Source organism: Pan paniscus, chromosome 8 (assembly GCF_029289425.2).
Source record: "Pan paniscus chromosome 8, NHGRI_mPanPan1-v2.0_pri, whole genome shotgun sequence".
In the NCBI taxonomy this organism is placed as follows: Eukaryota; Metazoa; Chordata; class Mammalia; order Primates; family Hominidae; genus Pan; species Pan paniscus.
Genome location: NC_073257.2, coordinates 82,997,962 through 83,016,348, shown reverse-complemented (window position 1 = coordinate 83,016,348; position 18,387 = coordinate 82,997,962). Strand labels below are relative to the sequence as shown.

The window sequence follows — 18,387 nt, the reverse complement described above, 5'->3', positions numbered from 1 at the left end:
AATTTTCTTTCAGATGCTGTTTGGATCTGATAACATTAGCACAAGCCAAGAAGAATGTTTCACATGGTAACCTAATTTCTTTTAGTATGTGAAGTTACCTCTATCATTGTAACTGAGACAAATAAAGTTAATAGAAGGAAAGATAGTTTAAGGCTGAAGAACAAAGAATGAGAGAGCTTACAACTCTTAACTCTTAGCTAGGAATAACCTAAAGACTGCCCAGCCATTTGGTTTTATCTTCTGGCTTCCCACCTCTGAACAGTGAACTCTTTCTTCACTAGAAGCAGCTCATCCAGAGAGAGAAGTAAGAAGCTAAGGGAGGAGTGGGGGAGACAGAGTGGGAGAGGGAAAAAGACAATACCAGTGCTGATTAGTTATTTTATAAAAGTCTAAATATTAGAAGAGCCTGGGAATCAGACTCTATCCTTCTTCTGATCCCTCACACGTGCTGAAGATCAAAATAATAGAGATATGGTTTAATTGCAGCAATGCAAAAAACCCCTAGGCCTGGACTTCAGGAGTAAGATGGGAAGAAAAAAAAAAGGGTGAGTGCAGGGAGAGAAAAGAGTCAAAACCTACAATAACAACAACCAAACAAGGAAAGAGAGATAATCTAGGCAATAAACTTCAAATATTGGCAATCAAAAAAAAAAAAAAAAGAAACAGTGAAACAGCAGAGAGCAGAAGTAAGCAAAACACTAGTTTCTAATCAGCCCTTGAAACTGTACCGCAAAGTCAGCAAAATCCTGAGAATTTTCCTTTATATCCCCAAATCTGCAGAGGCAAGCTGAGGGGGTTTCCTTATTTTCTTCCTCTTCTCATGAGTGAGTGGTAAACATGGCTGCTAGGGAGAAATGAGCAAAATGAAGAGAGAACATCAGGATTGGCTCTTTAGAGTAAAGACTTCAGTGAATTAAATAATCAGAGCTCAAAGGGTATATTATCTCTTCCAAATAAGAGAGTGAACTCTGATAGGTAACTTTGAAGAGAATCTCAGAATAGACCTGGTTATTCTAATACAGATAGAACAAAGCTTTGGCTGAGCTTTGTCCCCAGCCAAATGGTCTCAGACAGGAAGCACCCACAGTGCATAAGAACAATGTCTGGAGAATGCCACCCCAGGATGAGAGAAAATGGCAAGGAAACTATGCAAACAAACTAAAAGGCAGGGGAAAAGGTAGTATGTAGCATGCAAAATAAAAACCCAACACAGAAGGAAACAAGCTAAGGGACGAAGGAAACCCCTTATAACTTTCTCACTATAGGAAAATATCATAAGAACATGAATTTAAGAAAACAAAGAGTTCAAAACCTAGACCATGAAACAAAAAGAATGAGCTACAGACCTAAAAAAACAAAGCCAGTAGCATCCATACAGAACTAACAAAGACATTAGGAACAGCAAGGAATAAAATAAACATTGCCAAGAATAAAAATGCTGACTTCAAGGAAAAGGTCTGAAATAAGTTTATTGAACCCAGATTTAAAAAAGACAGAGATTGAAAGATCAATGCCACTCCAAATGTGGAGAACTGTGTTCAATCTGGCCAGAGGCAACCAAAAGTCATACAGAGAATGACTGCGATGGTTGGAAGTCTGTGAAATCATATGAAAAGCGGAGTAACCCAGAAAAATGTGGGGCAGAGAAGATTCAGGGAGAAAGGGGCTTTCAAATAGACAAAGGTCTGTCACATGGAAAAAACAATTATGGAACTTCTATTTCTAGCAATATGATATACCTTGAGCAACCTTCCTCACTGAAATAACTAAAAAACTTGATAAAACATCAAAAAAAAAATTTAAACCTATCACTAACCTAACATAAAGAAATTTGCTAAACCCCCAAACAAAGCAAAATCAAGAATCCTGCAAGATAAGTGAGTGGCAAAACTAGCTTTCACCCTGAGGTGGCACCAGACCCTTCAGACTTCAAACTCCTACACTGACAGATGAGCAAAGGATGGACCAGAAGATACATTAGAGACTGCCCAAGATAAGGAGTCCAACAGGAGATGGCTGGAAAAAGACCACACTCTTCAGTGTACAAGAAATAAATCCCACTACTGCAAAAGAGAAAAGAAAAACTGTTTTTCTCAACCCTGATGTTCAAGTAAAGAAAAATAGCAATCTTTCAAGAATGTGTAACAAGGAAGCCTTTATGTGAGTTTGTGGTCAGAATTCACACTACCTCTGTGGTACAAAATGACAAGCTAAGGATTTGACTTAATTTGGTTCCAGTGTGGTGGCAATCCCCAGCAACTCACAAAGGTATGACAAATCTTCTCTGGAAGAAGAGAACTTCCAGACTTAACTTCAATCTGGGCCTCAAAGAATCCCTAGGTTCCCAGAAAAATGAGTGGCTCATAAAAAAATAAATAAATAAAATAAAATCACAAATATAAGGAAACAAGGAACCATGACTGAAGCCAGCAGAATCAGGTAAGGCTCATGGATATTGGAATTATCAGACACAGAATACAACATATTTATGTGTAATATATTTAAGTAAACAAAAGTTAAGCCAAGGAAAAGGACTATAAAAAACAACCAAGCAGATTAAAAAAAAAAAAAAAAAGACGGCCAAGCGTGGTGGCTTACGCCTGTAATCCCAGCACTTTGAGAAGCCAAGGCAGGCAGATCACTTCAGCTTGGGAGTTCAAGACCAGCCTGGGCAACATGGTGAAACCCCATCTCTACTAAAAATACAAAAATTAGCGAGGCATGGTGGTGCATGCCTGTAGTCCCAACTACTCAAGGGGGCTGAGGTGGGAGGGTCGCTTGAGCCCAGAGAGGTCAAGGCTGCAGTGAGCTGAGATGGCACCACTACACTCTGGCCTGAGCGACAGAGTGAGACCCTGTCTCAAAAAATAATAATAAAAAAATAAAAGGAGAACTACAAAACAGAATTCTTTAGAATGAAATTAGAGTAAATAAAATTTAAAAGCCCAATGGGCTTCTACTGTGTCCGGAATTGGTGGGTTCTTGGTCTCACTGACTTCAAGAATGAAGCCGCGGACCCTCGCGGTGAGTGTTACAGCTCTTAAGGTAGCACGTCTGGAGTTTGTTCCTTCTGATGTTCGGAGGTGTCCGTAATTTCTTCCTTCTGGTGCGTTCGTGGTCTCGCTGGCTCAGGAGTGAAGCTGCAGACCTTCACAGTGAGTGTTACAGCTCTTAAGGCAGCGCGTCCGGAGTTGTTCGTTCCTCCCGGTGGGCTCGTGGTCTCACTGGCTTCAGGAGTGAAGCTGCAGACCTTTGTGGTGAGTGTCACAGCTCATAAAAGCAGCATGGACCCAAAGAGTGAGCAGTAGCAAGATTTATTGCAAAGAGCGAAAGAACAAAGCTTCCACAGTGTGGAAGGGGACCCGAGCGTGTTGCCACTGCTTGCTCTGGCAGCCTGCTTTTATTCTCTTATCTGGCCCCACCCACATCCTGCTGATTGGTAGAGCCAAGTGGTCTGTTTTGTCAGGGTGCTGATTGGTGCGTTTACAATCCCTGAGCTAGACACAAAGGTTCTCCACGTCCCCATCAGATTAGTTAGATACAGAGTATCCACACAAAGGTTCTCCAAGCCCCCACCAGAGCAGCGAGATACAGAGTGTCGATTGGTGCACTCAGAAACCCTGAGCTAGACACAGGGTGCTGATTGGTGTGTTTACAAACCTTGAGCTAGATACAGAGTGCCGATTGGTGTATTTACAATCCCTGAGCTACACATAAAGGTTCTCCAAGGCTCCACCAGACTCAGGAGCCCAGCTGGCTTCACCCAGTGGATCCCGCACCGGGGCTGCAGGTGGAGCTGCCTGCCAGTCCTGCGCTGTGCGCCTGCACTCCTCAGCCCTTGGGTGGTCGATGGGACTGGGCGCCGTGGAGCAGGGAGTGGCGCTCGTCAAGGAGGCTGGGGCCACACAGGAGCCCATGGAGGGGGTGGGAGGCTCAGGCATGGCGGGCTGCAGGTCCCGAGCCCTGCCCCAGGGGAAGGCAGCTAAGGCCCAGCGAGAAATCGAGCGCAGTGCCGGTAGGCCGGCACTACTGGGGGACCTAGCACCCCCTCCGCAGCTGCTGGCTGGGTGCTAAGCCCCTCATTGCCCGGGGCCGGCAGGGCCGGCCGGCTGCTCCGAGTGCGGGGCCCGCCAAGCCCACGCTCACCGGGAACTCCAGCTGGCCCGCAAGCGCCGCACGCAGCCCTGGTTCCGGCTCGCGCCTCTCCCTCCACACCTCCCTGCAAGCTGAGGGAGCCGGCTCCGACCTTGGCCAGCCCAGAAAGGGGCTCCTACAGTGCAGCGGTGGGCTGAAGAGCTCCTCAAGTGCCGCCAAAGTGGGAGACCAGGCAGAGGAGGCGCCGAGAGCGAGCGAGGGCTGTGAGGACTGCCAGCACGCTGTCACCTCTCACTACTTATCACCAGGCTCCAGCAATTTTCAATTTACAGCCAATCTTTCATCTACCCCCAACTGCCCCAGCCATCGTTGCTATTGAGAGTATCAGTTGTCCTAACAGTTATGCCTTTGTAGTAATCTATTTTCTCTGGCTGCTCTCAAACACCAGTTAGATGTGTGTTAGCCTTCTCATCCTATCCTTTGCATCTCTTAGCCTCTCTTTCATACTTTCTATTTCTTTGTCTCTCTGGACTGCATTCTGGTTAACTTTTTTTTTTTAATCTGTCTTGTTCCATAAATGTGATTTTGGAACTATGTAATTATTTTACCTAGTTTTAAATGAACCAGGGCTCCTTGGATAAATGGCTGATTGAAGGCCTGGAGCAGGAAATGGACAAAGTGAACCTGAACCTGGAATATTTCATCAAAAAAAAAAAAAAAAAAGGAAAGAAAGAGAAAAAAGGCTTTCAAAGATTACTTGGGTCATGTAAATGGACCTAGGAGCCAATATGTTTCCACTGGCCAAAGATGGATGAGGCAATTTGTACATCAATCTGAATAAGAGCTACAATGGATTGAGGCACACACAGCATTCCACAATTTATTCATCTGTGTCCTGTGGATAGGCATTTGAATTACTTCCAGTTTTTAGCTATCATGAATAACATTGCTATGAATATTAATGTCCATATATCCTGATATATATGTGTACTAATTTTTCTAGAGTATGTCCTAGTAGCAGAATTTCTGGGTCATAAGATATATGTATCTTCAAATTTACCAAATAAGGCCAAACTGTTCTGTGGCTATTCACTCTGGCCTCTTACAAGTTCTTCAAGAGTCTAATGGCATAGGAGAATATACTGTAAGTACATTATCATCTTCCCTCTGAAAGTCACCCTGTTCACCTCAGTACTCTAAGGGAAACTGCTGCTGTATTATGGGTGGTTCTGTTTTTAACAGTTTCAGTATTTTGCTTTGAAAATGAATGCCAGGCATATCACCTTTATTACTACTGAATATTTGAACATGATGATTTTCATGGCGCCAACATATTAGAAAAACAAAACAAAAACAATGCTTGCTAGAAAAAAAAAAAAAGAAACTAAATTAGGTGCTCTTCGAATGGGCCCTTCAATAATTAAATCTGCAGTCTTTATAATGACTGCAAATATGATGAGTATCTGATAGGATTAGCACCTCTAGGACACCATTGCAGCATATTGAGTTAAATCTATCTATCCTACATAACCTGAGATTTCGTTTTTTCTAAAGACAACAGATCTAAACAGAAGTTTATCTATCATAGTTTACGAAAACTAACAACCATCTACTTGAAAGAACAGGTAAAACAAAGAATCCTCATGTGTTTCTTTAAATATAATGATGTCCTCCCCCTTTCTTTATGCCTAATAGCAACTAAATGAGGTTCAGTTTACAGCAAAATAATAAATTAAACTTTGGCTCAGGTAAAACCAGAAGTACACTAAAAACACTGCTGGATGGAACAACAAAAGTATACACAGATAAATAGGGGAATGGTAGGTGTGCAGGTGGGAGATGAGGGAAGAAGCGGGTAGGGAGGGAAAGAGTGTAGAGAGCAGATATGGCAACATATTTACATTTAGTGAATCTAAGGTGTTCTTTAAGCTATCCTAGCAACTCAATGTAGGTTCAAAGTTTTTCAAAATAAAAAGGTGAAAAGAAAAATATCTAGAAGAATATATACCAAAATGTTGACATTGTCTAGGTTACAAAATTACAAGTAACATTTAAAACTGCAGTTAATTAGGATCTTTCTACAATGATCAAATATTCCTTGTGTAGTAAAATGACCTTTCTACAATGATCAAATATTTCTTGTGTAGTAAAATATTTTTAATATTTTTTATTTTTTTAAATATAATTAATATTTATTAAAAACTCTTCTATTTTAACCTAAAAAATAAGGCTATTGGATGCTCCTTGCATATACTTACACATCCACACGAATCTGGTCCCCCATTGAACAGGGAACAAGCTATCCTCACAATTTCTGCCTCTATCTTGCGTAGTCCTGGGAAGATATCTGGATGCAGGGGGTTACTCCATGCAAAATCTCCATAAGCCTGCAAAAAAATGCAAGCAGATGTGAAATCAAAACTATTACACTATATAGGACAAAGAATCATGCACTAAACAACAGTTTCTAAGTATTAGGCACAACAATATAAACTGGAAAAAAAGATATATTCCTCAACCAAAAGAAGATCAAAACATAGCGGAGGAGACAGACATGTAAATAAATAATTTTACAATGTGATGAGGAAAGAAGTATAAATATGGTTAAAAGCGCAGACTATAACACCAAACCGACCCAGGAGGAAGTCTAAGCTTTGCCTATTACTTTCAGCTGTGTAGGTCACATAATCTAAGGTTGTTTCTTCATACGCAGAAGTTGTTATGGTAGCTATCTTCTAGTGTTCTAGCAATAATTAAATAACATAATGCATGTGAAGCACTTAGTAGAGTATCTGGCACAAAGCAGCTGTTGTTATCGACTGCAATATCAGGTGTGTGTACAGAGTGCTAAGGGACCCTGAAGAGGGAACAACTAACATCCTGAGTGATCTAGAGGTGTCTGCTGAGTGGAACTTTGAGAGATGAGTAGGAATCATCATTTGGAACAAGAGGAATGATGGAAGGGAAAGAAAACAACGTAAGAGCATGACACATTTAGTAAAGAGAAAAGGCAGGATTAGTGTTTATGTGGGAAATAAAGAGAAGTAGATAAGAAAAAATAAGTGGGAGCTGGCTCATGAAGAAACTTGTATTCTCTGCTGCATAAGAACCTGAGTTTCATCCTGTAGATAATGGGAAGCTACTGAAAGATTTTAAGCACAGAAGATCAGAGCATTACACCAACTTACGCAAAACCTGCCATATTTATTTAGTAAGGGACAGTTTCATATTTATAATAATCAAACACAAAGACCTTAGAGATCATCAGTACAACCCCAATTTTATATGATGAAGTGGAGTTTCAAAAATAAATATGAGGGCCAAGTGCAGTGGTTCACAGCTGTAATCTCAACACTTTCAGAGGCCAAGGCAGGAGGATCACTTGAGGCTGGGAGTTGAAGACCAACCTGGGCAACAGAGTGAGACCCCATCTCTAACAAAAAAATACAAAAATTAGCTGGGTGTCATGGTGCACGCCTGTAGTCCCAACTACTCAGGAGGCTGAGGTGGGAGGATCACTTGAGCCAAAGAGGTCAAGGCTGAAGTGAGCCATGATTACACCACTCCACTCCAGCCTGTGTGACAGAGTGAGACTTTGTCTGTAAAAATAATAAAATAAAATAAAAATAAATTTGATTAGAAATGGAAGAAGCTAAGAATGAGAATTATTTGAAGTATACATGAGACCACTGCTCATCTTGGGTCACATGATTTGAGAAAATTATGAAAGAGTTTCCCTATCTTATCTCTTCTTATCAAACAAAATCTGTCTCACCACAAAAATCTCATCTGACAGGACTACCTTCCCTAGTAATCTGCCTTCTAGACAGGACATCTGCAAAGACTGAAAACATAAATAACATTTTACTATTTTACAGACTGAAGATGTCTTTGATGATAATATACATATTCACCTATGTTTGGGTGAAGAGAAACTTTTATGGTTTTATTGTACCAATAAGCTTTCCTTAAGTAATTTTTCTAATTACAAAAGTAAGGAGAAAAAAGGAGGTCATGTAAACTGGCACAGACCTCACAGGCTTCCCTCAAGAACTGGACACTCACCTTCACAAGGAGCTCAGTGAGCTTCTCCTCCCCACTGTACACTGTTCCAGAGGCTCTCCCCTCTTGCCAGAAGGCGTCTGCAGAGAAAGGTAAGGTCACTGGTCAGTAAGCAAGAATCTCTGGGAAGACAGGTTCTGATAAAGAAGAAACAGGAAGAAACTCCTCTGGATACAAAAGAAAAAAATGTTGAGTGGAAACCCAACAGCATTCTTATAGCAAATCAAGAAAAAAGTTCAATAGAGTTAGCACAATAAAATAAAGATGAAAAATCATTATTATCAGCAATGTGAAAAAGATATTAATAGCATTTAGCTACAATAAAGGCAGTCTGATAATAATGTTGTCCTCATCCTCAACTGCCTTCTAACAGCAGGAACATTTGCCTTTGTCTATACTTATTTTTTGTTCTCTATATGGCTTTGGAGTGGCCTTTTTCTGCAATAGCTTCCTTCTTCTCTCCTTTCCTATCCAGTCCTAGGAATTTTGAGAACTATTATGAGCAGAGTTGGCAGAAGAAAGCAAAATGAAAAGTGTGAAATTTCAGCACACTATCATCAGAGATGAAACCAGCAAACAAACCACAATGAGGTATAAACCATGAGTACCCCGGTCTCAGACGCCGGCTCCCTTAAGCCAAGCCTGGAAACCCACATAAAACTAGTTATCTGCTTCCAGCAGCACACGCTGTAGCATATTCAAGATCAGGAACACAGTCAACATTGGGATAAACCTCCTTTATCCCAGTGTGGAAAGAAAAGTAAAGTTCCTGAGTAGAATATAAGATCTGACTTTCCATTTTCCTCTCTCCCCGAGACATTCTTCATTTTACCCACAAATTTGTTGATATGGGTGTCTCAGGTCCTTGTGCTACAATGCAGCTGTGCCCTACTGAAAGTGGGTAGTGAGAAAGCTACTACGGAAACACACCAACTAAAAACTGCATGGAGCCAAGGGCTCTCCAAAGCAAAGATCTTCAGCTCTTGAGAACAGAAAACTAAGTGGTAAATATACAGACAAACTCATTCTTACAGCAATCTGCCAAGCTCTGGCTTGCTGCCCGTTTGACTTTCACTCTTTCCTTAGAGGACACTGCTCTGTACTACACACAGCTTCAGACCAGTGGTCACCAGCCTTTCAAAAATAAGATAACTGGTTTCATTTCCTGTTCTTTTACTGATGCTAGAGAATACAGCAATGGACAGTGACTTAAACATTAAAGAGAAGGCAATATGATGGCGGCAACTAGCTCTCATAATCATGGAAATCTTTAACACCAGGTTTTAGAGTGCTAACCACTGCTTTATTCATCTACATCCTAGACTATATCAAATTTTGTACTATTCAATGTCAAGACCTCAACACATGTCACTTAGAAATTGTAAGGGTATTTGTCAAGGCCGAGCACAGTGGCTCACACCTGTAATCCTAGCACTTTGGGAGGCCAAGGTGGGCAGATCACCTGAGTTCAGGAGTTCGAGACCAGCCTGGGCAACATGGTGAAATCTTATCTCTACTAAAAACACAAAAAATTAGCTGGGTATGGTGCCGCACACCTGTAATCCCAGCTACTTGGGAGGCTGAGGCACGAGAATTGCTTAAGCCTGGAAGGTGGAAGTTGCAGTGAGCTGAGATCACACCACTGCATTCCAGCCTGGGCAACACAGTGAGACTCTGTCTCAAAAAATAAAAAATAAGGGTATTTGTCAAAATGCAACATGGCTCCTGGATTGGCTCCTAGAATAGAAAAAAGAACATTAGTTTAAAACAAAACATAGCAAAATAAAAAAAAACCCTGATGAACTAGAAATAGAATTTGTAGTGTAGTTAATAGCACTGTACCAATGTTAATTTTTTAGTTTTGATAAACGTACCATGGTTACAGAGGATGTTAACATCAGGAGAAGCTGGGTATAGGGAAATCTCTATCATCTTTGCTACTTTTCTGTAAATATATCAAACTAAAAAGCTTCTTTTTAAAAAGTACTTGTAATATGATCTTAATCAGTAACAAACATAAATCTGTTTGAGCTAATAATAGCAATAATGTTTAACATTTACTGAATCCTTACTATATGCCAGGCACTATAAAACATTTATACATGTATGATCTCATTTAATCCCCATAATCATCTTTTCAGGTAAGTACTGTACTACTATTACTATCCCCATTGTAGAGATACAGGAACTGTGACATACAGAAGTAACTCGCCAAAGGCATACTTTAAGTGGCAAACCAAGATATGAATCCAGGCTGGTTCCAGGGTTACGCTCTTAAGCAACCAAGCTATTTGGTCTATTTATCCATCCCATATGTGCTCATGCATACATGTGTATACACACAGACAAACACTATTAGCATTCTCAGAAACAGATATACATATATAGATAGATGTAAACTATATAGACAGCTCTACCTATAGCTACATGCATAAAGATAGACACCATCTGTTTATCTTTGATGGTGGAATTATAGTGACTTATTTTCTTTTGTGCCTTTATGCAGATTTCACATTTTTACATGGATCTGTATTTCATTTGTATTACACATCTTATATTCTCTCTTCTTAAACACAAATATATTTGTTTTATTCATGCTTACAAAAGGAAATAAAAGCCAAGTTCCACTGTCTCTGAGATTTGCTTGCTTTATGGATGAAGGATGAATCTAAACATAATTTTAAAAATAGGAAATTCAACCTGTGAAACAGAGAGTAGGCCCTCCTAAACATGTATTAACCAATGATGAGTTATTCTTAACCTATGTGAACATTAAACAATGACAAAACCTGTCTCTTTAAGGAAGTAGAGAGCATGTATATGCCAAGCATCATACCCATAGAGCTGTACTCCTTAAGTTTCTCCAAAACAGCAGATGAGCTCAGACCCTGGGAGGGTAAAGCTTTCACATACTCTTTGTCCACTTTCAGGAATGACATGTTCTTGCTAATATCATCCTTGGTCTTGTTCAACTTGTCTTGAATCTCCAAAGGTAAGAAAGACAAAGTTATCCAGATGCAAGAGTACAGTAGAGACAGCAGAATTATTATGACAGTCAAGCAACTGCTCAATGCTAGGCACCGCACAAGTAACTAAACTAACATTTTTCCTAAAGATATATGGTGATATTCTGACTGATCAGCTACTTTCTGGCATGTACAATAGCCTCTTAAAAATTTGAAAAGCGAAGCTTCTCTCTAAAGGTCAAGATGCACTCAGCCGGTCGCGGTGGCTTACACCTATTATCACAGCTCTTCAGGAAGCCGAGGTGGGCGGATCATTAGAGGTCAGGAGTTCGAGACCAGCCTGGCCAACATGGTGAAACCCCATCTCTACTAAAAATACAAAGATTAGCCAGGCATGGTAGCAGGCATTTGTAATCCCAGCTACTTGGGAGGCTGAGGCATGAGAATCACTTGAACCCAGGAGGTGGAAGTTGCAGTGAGCCAAGATCACACCACTGTACTCCATTCAGCCTGGGCAACAGAGCAAGACTCTGTCTCAAAAAAAAAAAAAAAAAAGTTGCACCCAATTTCCCCATAACCCTTTTCTCTGCCACATTGACATCACTGCTGCTTCACTTGGTTGGCATTGCTAAAGTCAGCACATCCTTGAGGGCAGTATTTGGACTTTGATCCTGCCTTGGCAGCAGCTACAGTGTGTGTGTAAAAGAATCAAAGGTATAACTAGGAACAGTGGCCAGAAAACTGGCCATGCTGCAGTAAAAGTGATTCTGGTCCTTGTGCAAGTGATGAGCTCCTTCAACAGACATGCACGCAGCACACTAGGAATTTGGAGGCCCCATTCAACACTAGCACAAGGCATTCTAAGAACTGCCAGGAAGACTCTAATGTATCTCCTTAAGCTGCTGTCGACAGCTTGCACTGTCTGACCCCAAAATATTAAAAGGAACTAAGGTCCTTTCTGCTAGGCAGTTTATCAACTATGGTTCCCTTCTTTTCCATCCTCAAAGCCACAGCTTCTGAGCTGTTTTCTTTTATTCACTTACATATTCACATTCATATTCACTGCATATTCACAAATATGCAGGCCAGGGACACATAGTGAACAAAACAAACTTAGGCAATGGAGCACACAGGAAAAAAAACCTCCTGTCCTCATGAAGTTTATTTTCAGCAGGAGAGACAGAAAATAGTAAGACAGGTAACAAAAAGTGCTGAGGGAAAAAAAAATAGCAGAGTAAGGAGGCAGAAGGGCAGGGGCTGCTGCTTATAGCAAAAGGCTCTTGGGTAGTAGGTTTGGGGAGAGAAGCTACATGTCACGATTTGTCACAGTGCTATTGTTTCAGCAATATATTTGTTAAAGAACGCCAGAACTCACTCCACACTAAGATTTTCTCATCTCTAGCCAAGGATAATTAGAATACAAGAAGATCTTCTTAGATATGGCCCTCAGTGAAACCACAGGGAAAGCCACTCCTTTCGAGCATGTCTGCAATAGTCTAAGAGGCCCACACTGGCAGGGAGCAGAGGCTACACTCCTGGGCAATGCCTGGGCATGCTATGGATGTGAAGACATTTTTTAAGTTGTAAATTAAAAAATTAATTCACATAAATGGTGACTCATGCAACAGAACAGGCTATGAAAGCTGAGCTTCCATACACAGAGTATGCTATTGCCATAAAACAGACAAAAAGTGACAGAGAGGTATATTAGAAAGCACAAGTACTTCCTTACCCCCAATTCTTGCCTCAAAGCCTGTATTACGTTACCCAATTTTAATTTCTTCAAAGCATTTATTTCAAAATAAAATTCCACATATTTGTTTACTTCTTTATTTTCTGTCTTTCCTATTAAAATGTAAGTTCCATGAGAGGAAGGATTTGGTCTTGTTCACCACCATATCCCCAGCACCCAGAAAAGTACTTGACACTGAGCAGGTGGCTCAATAAGCATGTGTTAAGTGAATAAATGACAGAGGTATACACACATGCGCGTGCGCGCACACACACACACACACATACACACATGTAACTTTTTGTATCTAAGCCTCAGAATCTGTTTCTGAAAAATGGAGAGTGATTGGATAGTCCTTGGCAAGCTAAGGATCTTCCAATTCTGTTACTTTCTAAGTTTAAGAGTGGGTTCTGGAACCCTAGCATTTATTTGTCTCAAAGTCTGAAAACTGAACGAAAAGAAGAAAAAAAAATTCAGGAGATAAGGGGAAATCCTAATCTCCTTTGTGCTACAGTCCATCTTCTACAATACCTTCCCTGTCCCCACCCCTTATACTCTGTAAGGACTAGATTTACTTTTAGGGATTAATATAATTTGGAGAGCAAACAGAAGCCTATGTGCTCACATTTCCCTTCACCACCTGTTATTGCTCCCACTCTCCTACAGGAAATGAACCTGAAGATACCTATCTCTGGGAGAGTTAGCACAGCGGTCTGAATGGATTTCAGCCAAAGGTTAAAGATAACTGGCCAACTTTAGGTCAGGGGTTGGCAAATGAACCCTGGTATAGCCAGGAAAGGGAACTGAAAGCCAAAAGTAGAAGAAAACTTAAAGGCAGGTAAAGTTGGGAAAGACCAAAGGGGGGTCAGGGGAGGGCACTGGAGGAGATGAAGATTCCAAGGACTCATATGCCTTCCTTAGAGCTTGCCAAGTGGCCTGCCCTGTTTATCTTCATCTGGGATAACCTGTGGGAGACGCACAGAGGTGACTACCTTATCCTCAGCATGGATGAGGGCCAAGAGGACATAACAAAGGGGGCATACTACAATACAGAAAATTGCAAACAGCAAGAGACAGCGCTGTGCAACTTGGGATCAGCAAACTACAGCCAGGAACCAACTAAGGCCTACCTGAATTCGTAAAGAAAGTTTCACTGGAATATAGCCAGGCTCATTCCTGAACCTCTTGCTGCTGTCCCTCTGCAAGGGCAGAGGTGAGGAGTTGCAACAGACATGATATGGCCTACAGAGCCCAAAATGTTTCATATCTAGCCCTTTACAGAAAACATTTGCCGACCCCTGACCTAAACCATGTAAGCACCCAACTCCTAGATAAATACCTAAAGTCAGCCAGCTGCATGTTGTTCCAAAGCACCTAACAATACAGTCAGGTTTTCTCATTTCAAATTCTTACTTCCTTAACAGGCTCCTCATCTCTCCTTTGGCCAGTTACGTCGGAGAAAGGGTTAAGTCAGGGTTCTCAACCTTGGCCATTTTGACATTTCCAGCCAGATAATTCTGTGTTTGGTGGGTGGGGGGGGGGGGGGGGCTGCCCTGTACACTGTAGGATGTTTAGTGTTTAGCAGCATTTCTGGACACGATCCATTACATGCCAAGAGCACCCCTCCATCCAAGCTGTGACCACCAAAAATGTCTCCAAATGCTGCCAAGTGTCCCCTGGAGGTAAGAGACAAAATCACCCCTCCACTTTGAGAATATTAGGTTTAGTAAATAGAAAGAAAGAGGTATGATTATCAAGAGGGGAAAAAATGACATACACAGATTCTACTTACCTTACGACCAATAATGGGCATCTTCCTGGTGAGCTTAAAACATTTCTTTTTAAACCTTGACCATAAACCTAAAAGAAACAAATGGTTCTCTTATTCAAATAAATTTCCATGGATATGACCTGGCATATAGCAACCATTCAATGTGTCTTCCACCTCACTTGCCTTCCAATTGCAAAGAGTTTCTTTCCTTTAAAAAATTTTTTAAAAACTTTTAAATTTAAGTTTGTGAATAAGTACTATATTTACATGGTTCAAAATTTTAAAAATACAAACACATAACACACACAGTAAAGCAGTGAAGCTTCCCTCTCTCAAACGTATCCCCCCAACCCTCATGCTACCCCCCAGAGTTTCCTTATGCATACATGTGCAACAGTAAAGCTATATTCTTATTTGTCTCCCTTTTTTTGCACAAAAAGTAGCACACTCTAGCACTGTAGTAGACCTTGTTTTTCCACTTAGGAGTATTATCTTAAAGATCAGTGCATCCTCATTCATTTTTATAGCTGCAGAGTATTCCATTTTATGGATGTGCCAAAATTTATTTAACCTGCCCCTTAATGATGGATATATAGGTTGCTTCTAATATTTGCTATTACAAATCATGCTGAAATAACCTTGTAACACACACCATACTGCACACCTACAGGATAAACTACAAGTATACCTACAGGATAAACTCCCAGAAGCAGAACTACTAGGTCAAATGATATACGTGTTCCAGAATTCTTGACCTTCCTAAGGTTTCTAGATGTTCAACATTTCTCTTCCTTCCCCCAAGACTAATGGCCAGCCTGTTTTTAGTTTTGTTTTTCTTGGATCTATGTCCAGCCTCTCATCCAACACAGATTCTAACATTTTCTGGACCTACAAATGCCCTCAAAATTGTGGATGCTAGCCAGGCACAGTGGCTCACACCTCTAATCCCAGCACTGTGGGAGGCCGAGGTGGGAGGACTGCTTGAGCACAGGAGGGTGAGACCAGCCTGGGCAACACAGTGAGACCCTGTCTCAACAAAAAGAAAAAAAAGTTTGAAAAATCGCAGATGCCAGAGTCCACTCTGTCAGGCAGTACATAGAACAAATAGGGAATACAAATCCTGTCGATCATAATAATCATAAATACATGGCATCTAAATAAACTAATAGACCTTCTGATGCATTCACAATCAACGTATCTCGACTGACTCTGACAACAGCATTCTGAGGCTGGCACAGAAGGCATTATATACCATCTACAAGTGACATAAAAGGCAATGCAAGATCAAAGCATCAAAACTTGCTCAAGGCCACAGATAAAATCAGTGATAGAGCAAAGATTTAACTGAAGTCTTTGTATTTTCAGTCCAGGATTCCCAGGATTCTATACTGCTTCAAATGCACCACAGGAATTTTCTGTCTGAGTCTATAAGAATCTAAGCCTGGCTTTTATCCAAGGTGTGAACTGAATATGAACTTCTACTGCATTCCTAGGAGATCTGGGAATTCCCACTTTCCTGGCCAGAAGGAGCTCCCTCTTCACTCAACAACCACGGGATGCGTCTGCACCCCCTTTTTGTATCTATCACATCATGCCTTGCATCTCTGCTAGCTGTTTTTGCTTCAGCTGCATCCCTCTCTTTCTAACTCTCCCTAGAGTCCACATTCTGTAAACGCCTGGGACAAAACCAGGTAACTAAGACACAGACTGAATAAGAAGACAAAGAGACTGAAACCACTTGTTTGTGGTTACTTTTTGTTTAAATTTTGGAGTATTTCCTTCTAGCCCTATGTTCTACACACTGTAATACATACCTGAGATTCTGTATAATGTAAAATAACTGTATCCTCCTCACTGATAGCACTTTCTACATTATTAACAATTCTTTCTAAACATATTTTTAATGTTATAATAGTTCATCAAATGACTATAATCTAATATTGGATATTTTAGCTTCTTGTTATTCAACTATTTCTAACTGTTAAAGCTGTACAGATTCAGAAATGCTTCCTTATTTGATGAAGTAATTAATGAGGTAAAAAGAAGTCTAAAAATCAGCAAACTGGACCAGCTGTCCAGAAGTATACTAATGTGACTAGGTGGAGGATAAAAGAATAAACTAATTTTGTGGAAGTTGTGAGAAAAAATGGTACAGGGTAAAAAGAACGGAATACAGCATCAGAGATGAAGAAACTAAAAATAAAAAGATCCCATGGCCCTGACCTAAAAAGATTATCTCAAAAGTCCCCAGAAGGTACAGAATGAAAAGTAATTAGAATTTTTTAGTGGGATTGAGAGTAAGGGGAAGAAGGAAGACTGGGAGATGGTCAAAAGGATAGAAAATTCCAGTTAGACGGAAGCAATAAGTTCAAGAGATCATGGTGACATAGTAAATAAAAATGTGTTGCATACGTCAAGATTGCTAAGAAAGTAGATTTTAAGTGTTCTCACCATTAAAAAAGGTACATGAGGCCAGGTGTGGTGGTTCACGCCTGTTATCCCAGCACTTTGGGAGGCCAAGGCAGGCGGATCAGGAGATCAGTGTTCAAGACCAGCCTGACCAACATGGTGAAACCCTGTCTCTACTAAAAATACAAAAATTAGCTGGGCGTGATGGCACGCGCCTGTAATCCCAGCTACTCGGGAGGCTGAAGCAAGTGAATCGCTTGAACCCAGGAGGCGGAGGTTGCAGTGAGCCGAGATCGTGCCACTGCACTCCAGCCTGGGTGACAGAGCAAAACTCCATCTCAAAAAAAAAAAAAAGTACGTGAGGTAATCACGTTAGTTTGATTGAGCCATTCCACAACTTACACATTTGAAAACTTCATGTTGTACATCATAAACATACAATTTTTATTTGTTACTTTAAAAAAAGAATTTTAAAAGTTTAACAAAATAGAAAATGCCAGTGTAAGAACAATGCATGGTTCTTAACAGTTTACAAATTCCACTCATACAAAAGATGCCATTCAGTCCACATATTACCCATGACTAGGTAAAGCAGCTATTATGATGTCCATTTTATTGCAAGGAAATGGGCTAAGAGAGCTTAAGGGTGTCACCCAAGGTGACACAACAAGAAACTGAGAGTTTATCATTTCCTCCATGACATAAAGCTGATTTCTGTTGGTGAATTATGGACAACCCACAGTTAAAATCAGCATTAAAGTAAAAGTAATAAACTGTGAGCTGATAATCACAGAGGCAGAATTAAGGAAGAGGCTGCTAACCCCTGCACAGTTCATGCCGCTGCCCACTTCTCCTCTACCCCAGGCTCCATCCTTTGTTCCAGAAATACTCTCTTCCCTCAAGAGGGATTCAGTGTTGGAAGATCAGCAAAATTCATCACTAGTTCAGACTTCAGACTCCTTTAGTGCAGTGTAACTAAAAATAACTTGATTGTTCAGCAACACATGGCAAGTGAGCAAGTGCTAAAAAAAAAAATGAATATTCTATCAAAATTATCCCTGATCTCTGGAGGGAAGACATTCTTATCTGTGTCTAAAATTCAAGTTGGAAATTACCAAATGAAAGTGTGCTGTGTGTGTATGTGCTAAATTGTATAAAATTGTCAACATTTGACGATTTTTTTTTTACAAAATTACATTTTGTATGGTTCAAACTGGATTCAGATATAGAAACAGAGAAATACAATAGTGGTATCCTTCAGTAGTAAGATTTTAATTTTGTTCTTATTATATATCCATATTGTCCAACTTTTCCATAGTGAATATGTACCGCTTTTGTTTTATATCTTTAGA

At 40.5% G+C, this 18,387-nt stretch overlaps 1 protein-coding gene across 9 annotated transcripts in view; it reads right to left on the bottom strand.

Moving 5' to 3' along the window:
- SGPL1 (sphingosine-1-phosphate lyase 1) overlaps positions 1-18,387 on the bottom strand; it is a 64,239-nt gene that overhangs the window by 14,239 nt on the left and 31,613 nt on the right. For all 9 annotated transcript variants that reach the window (XM_034930754.3, XM_034930758.3, XM_034930756.3 and 6 more), the window contains 4 exons: positions 14,648-14,715; positions 10,994-11,141; positions 8,161-8,237; positions 6,354-6,482 (listed from right to left, as the gene is read on the bottom strand). In XM_034930754.3, the coding sequence (XP_034786645.1) occupies positions 6,354-6,482; positions 8,161-8,237; positions 10,994-11,141; positions 14,648-14,715 (422 nt within the window). The remainder of the gene's footprint in view (positions 1-6,353; positions 6,483-8,160; positions 8,238-10,993; positions 11,142-14,647; positions 14,716-18,387) is intronic.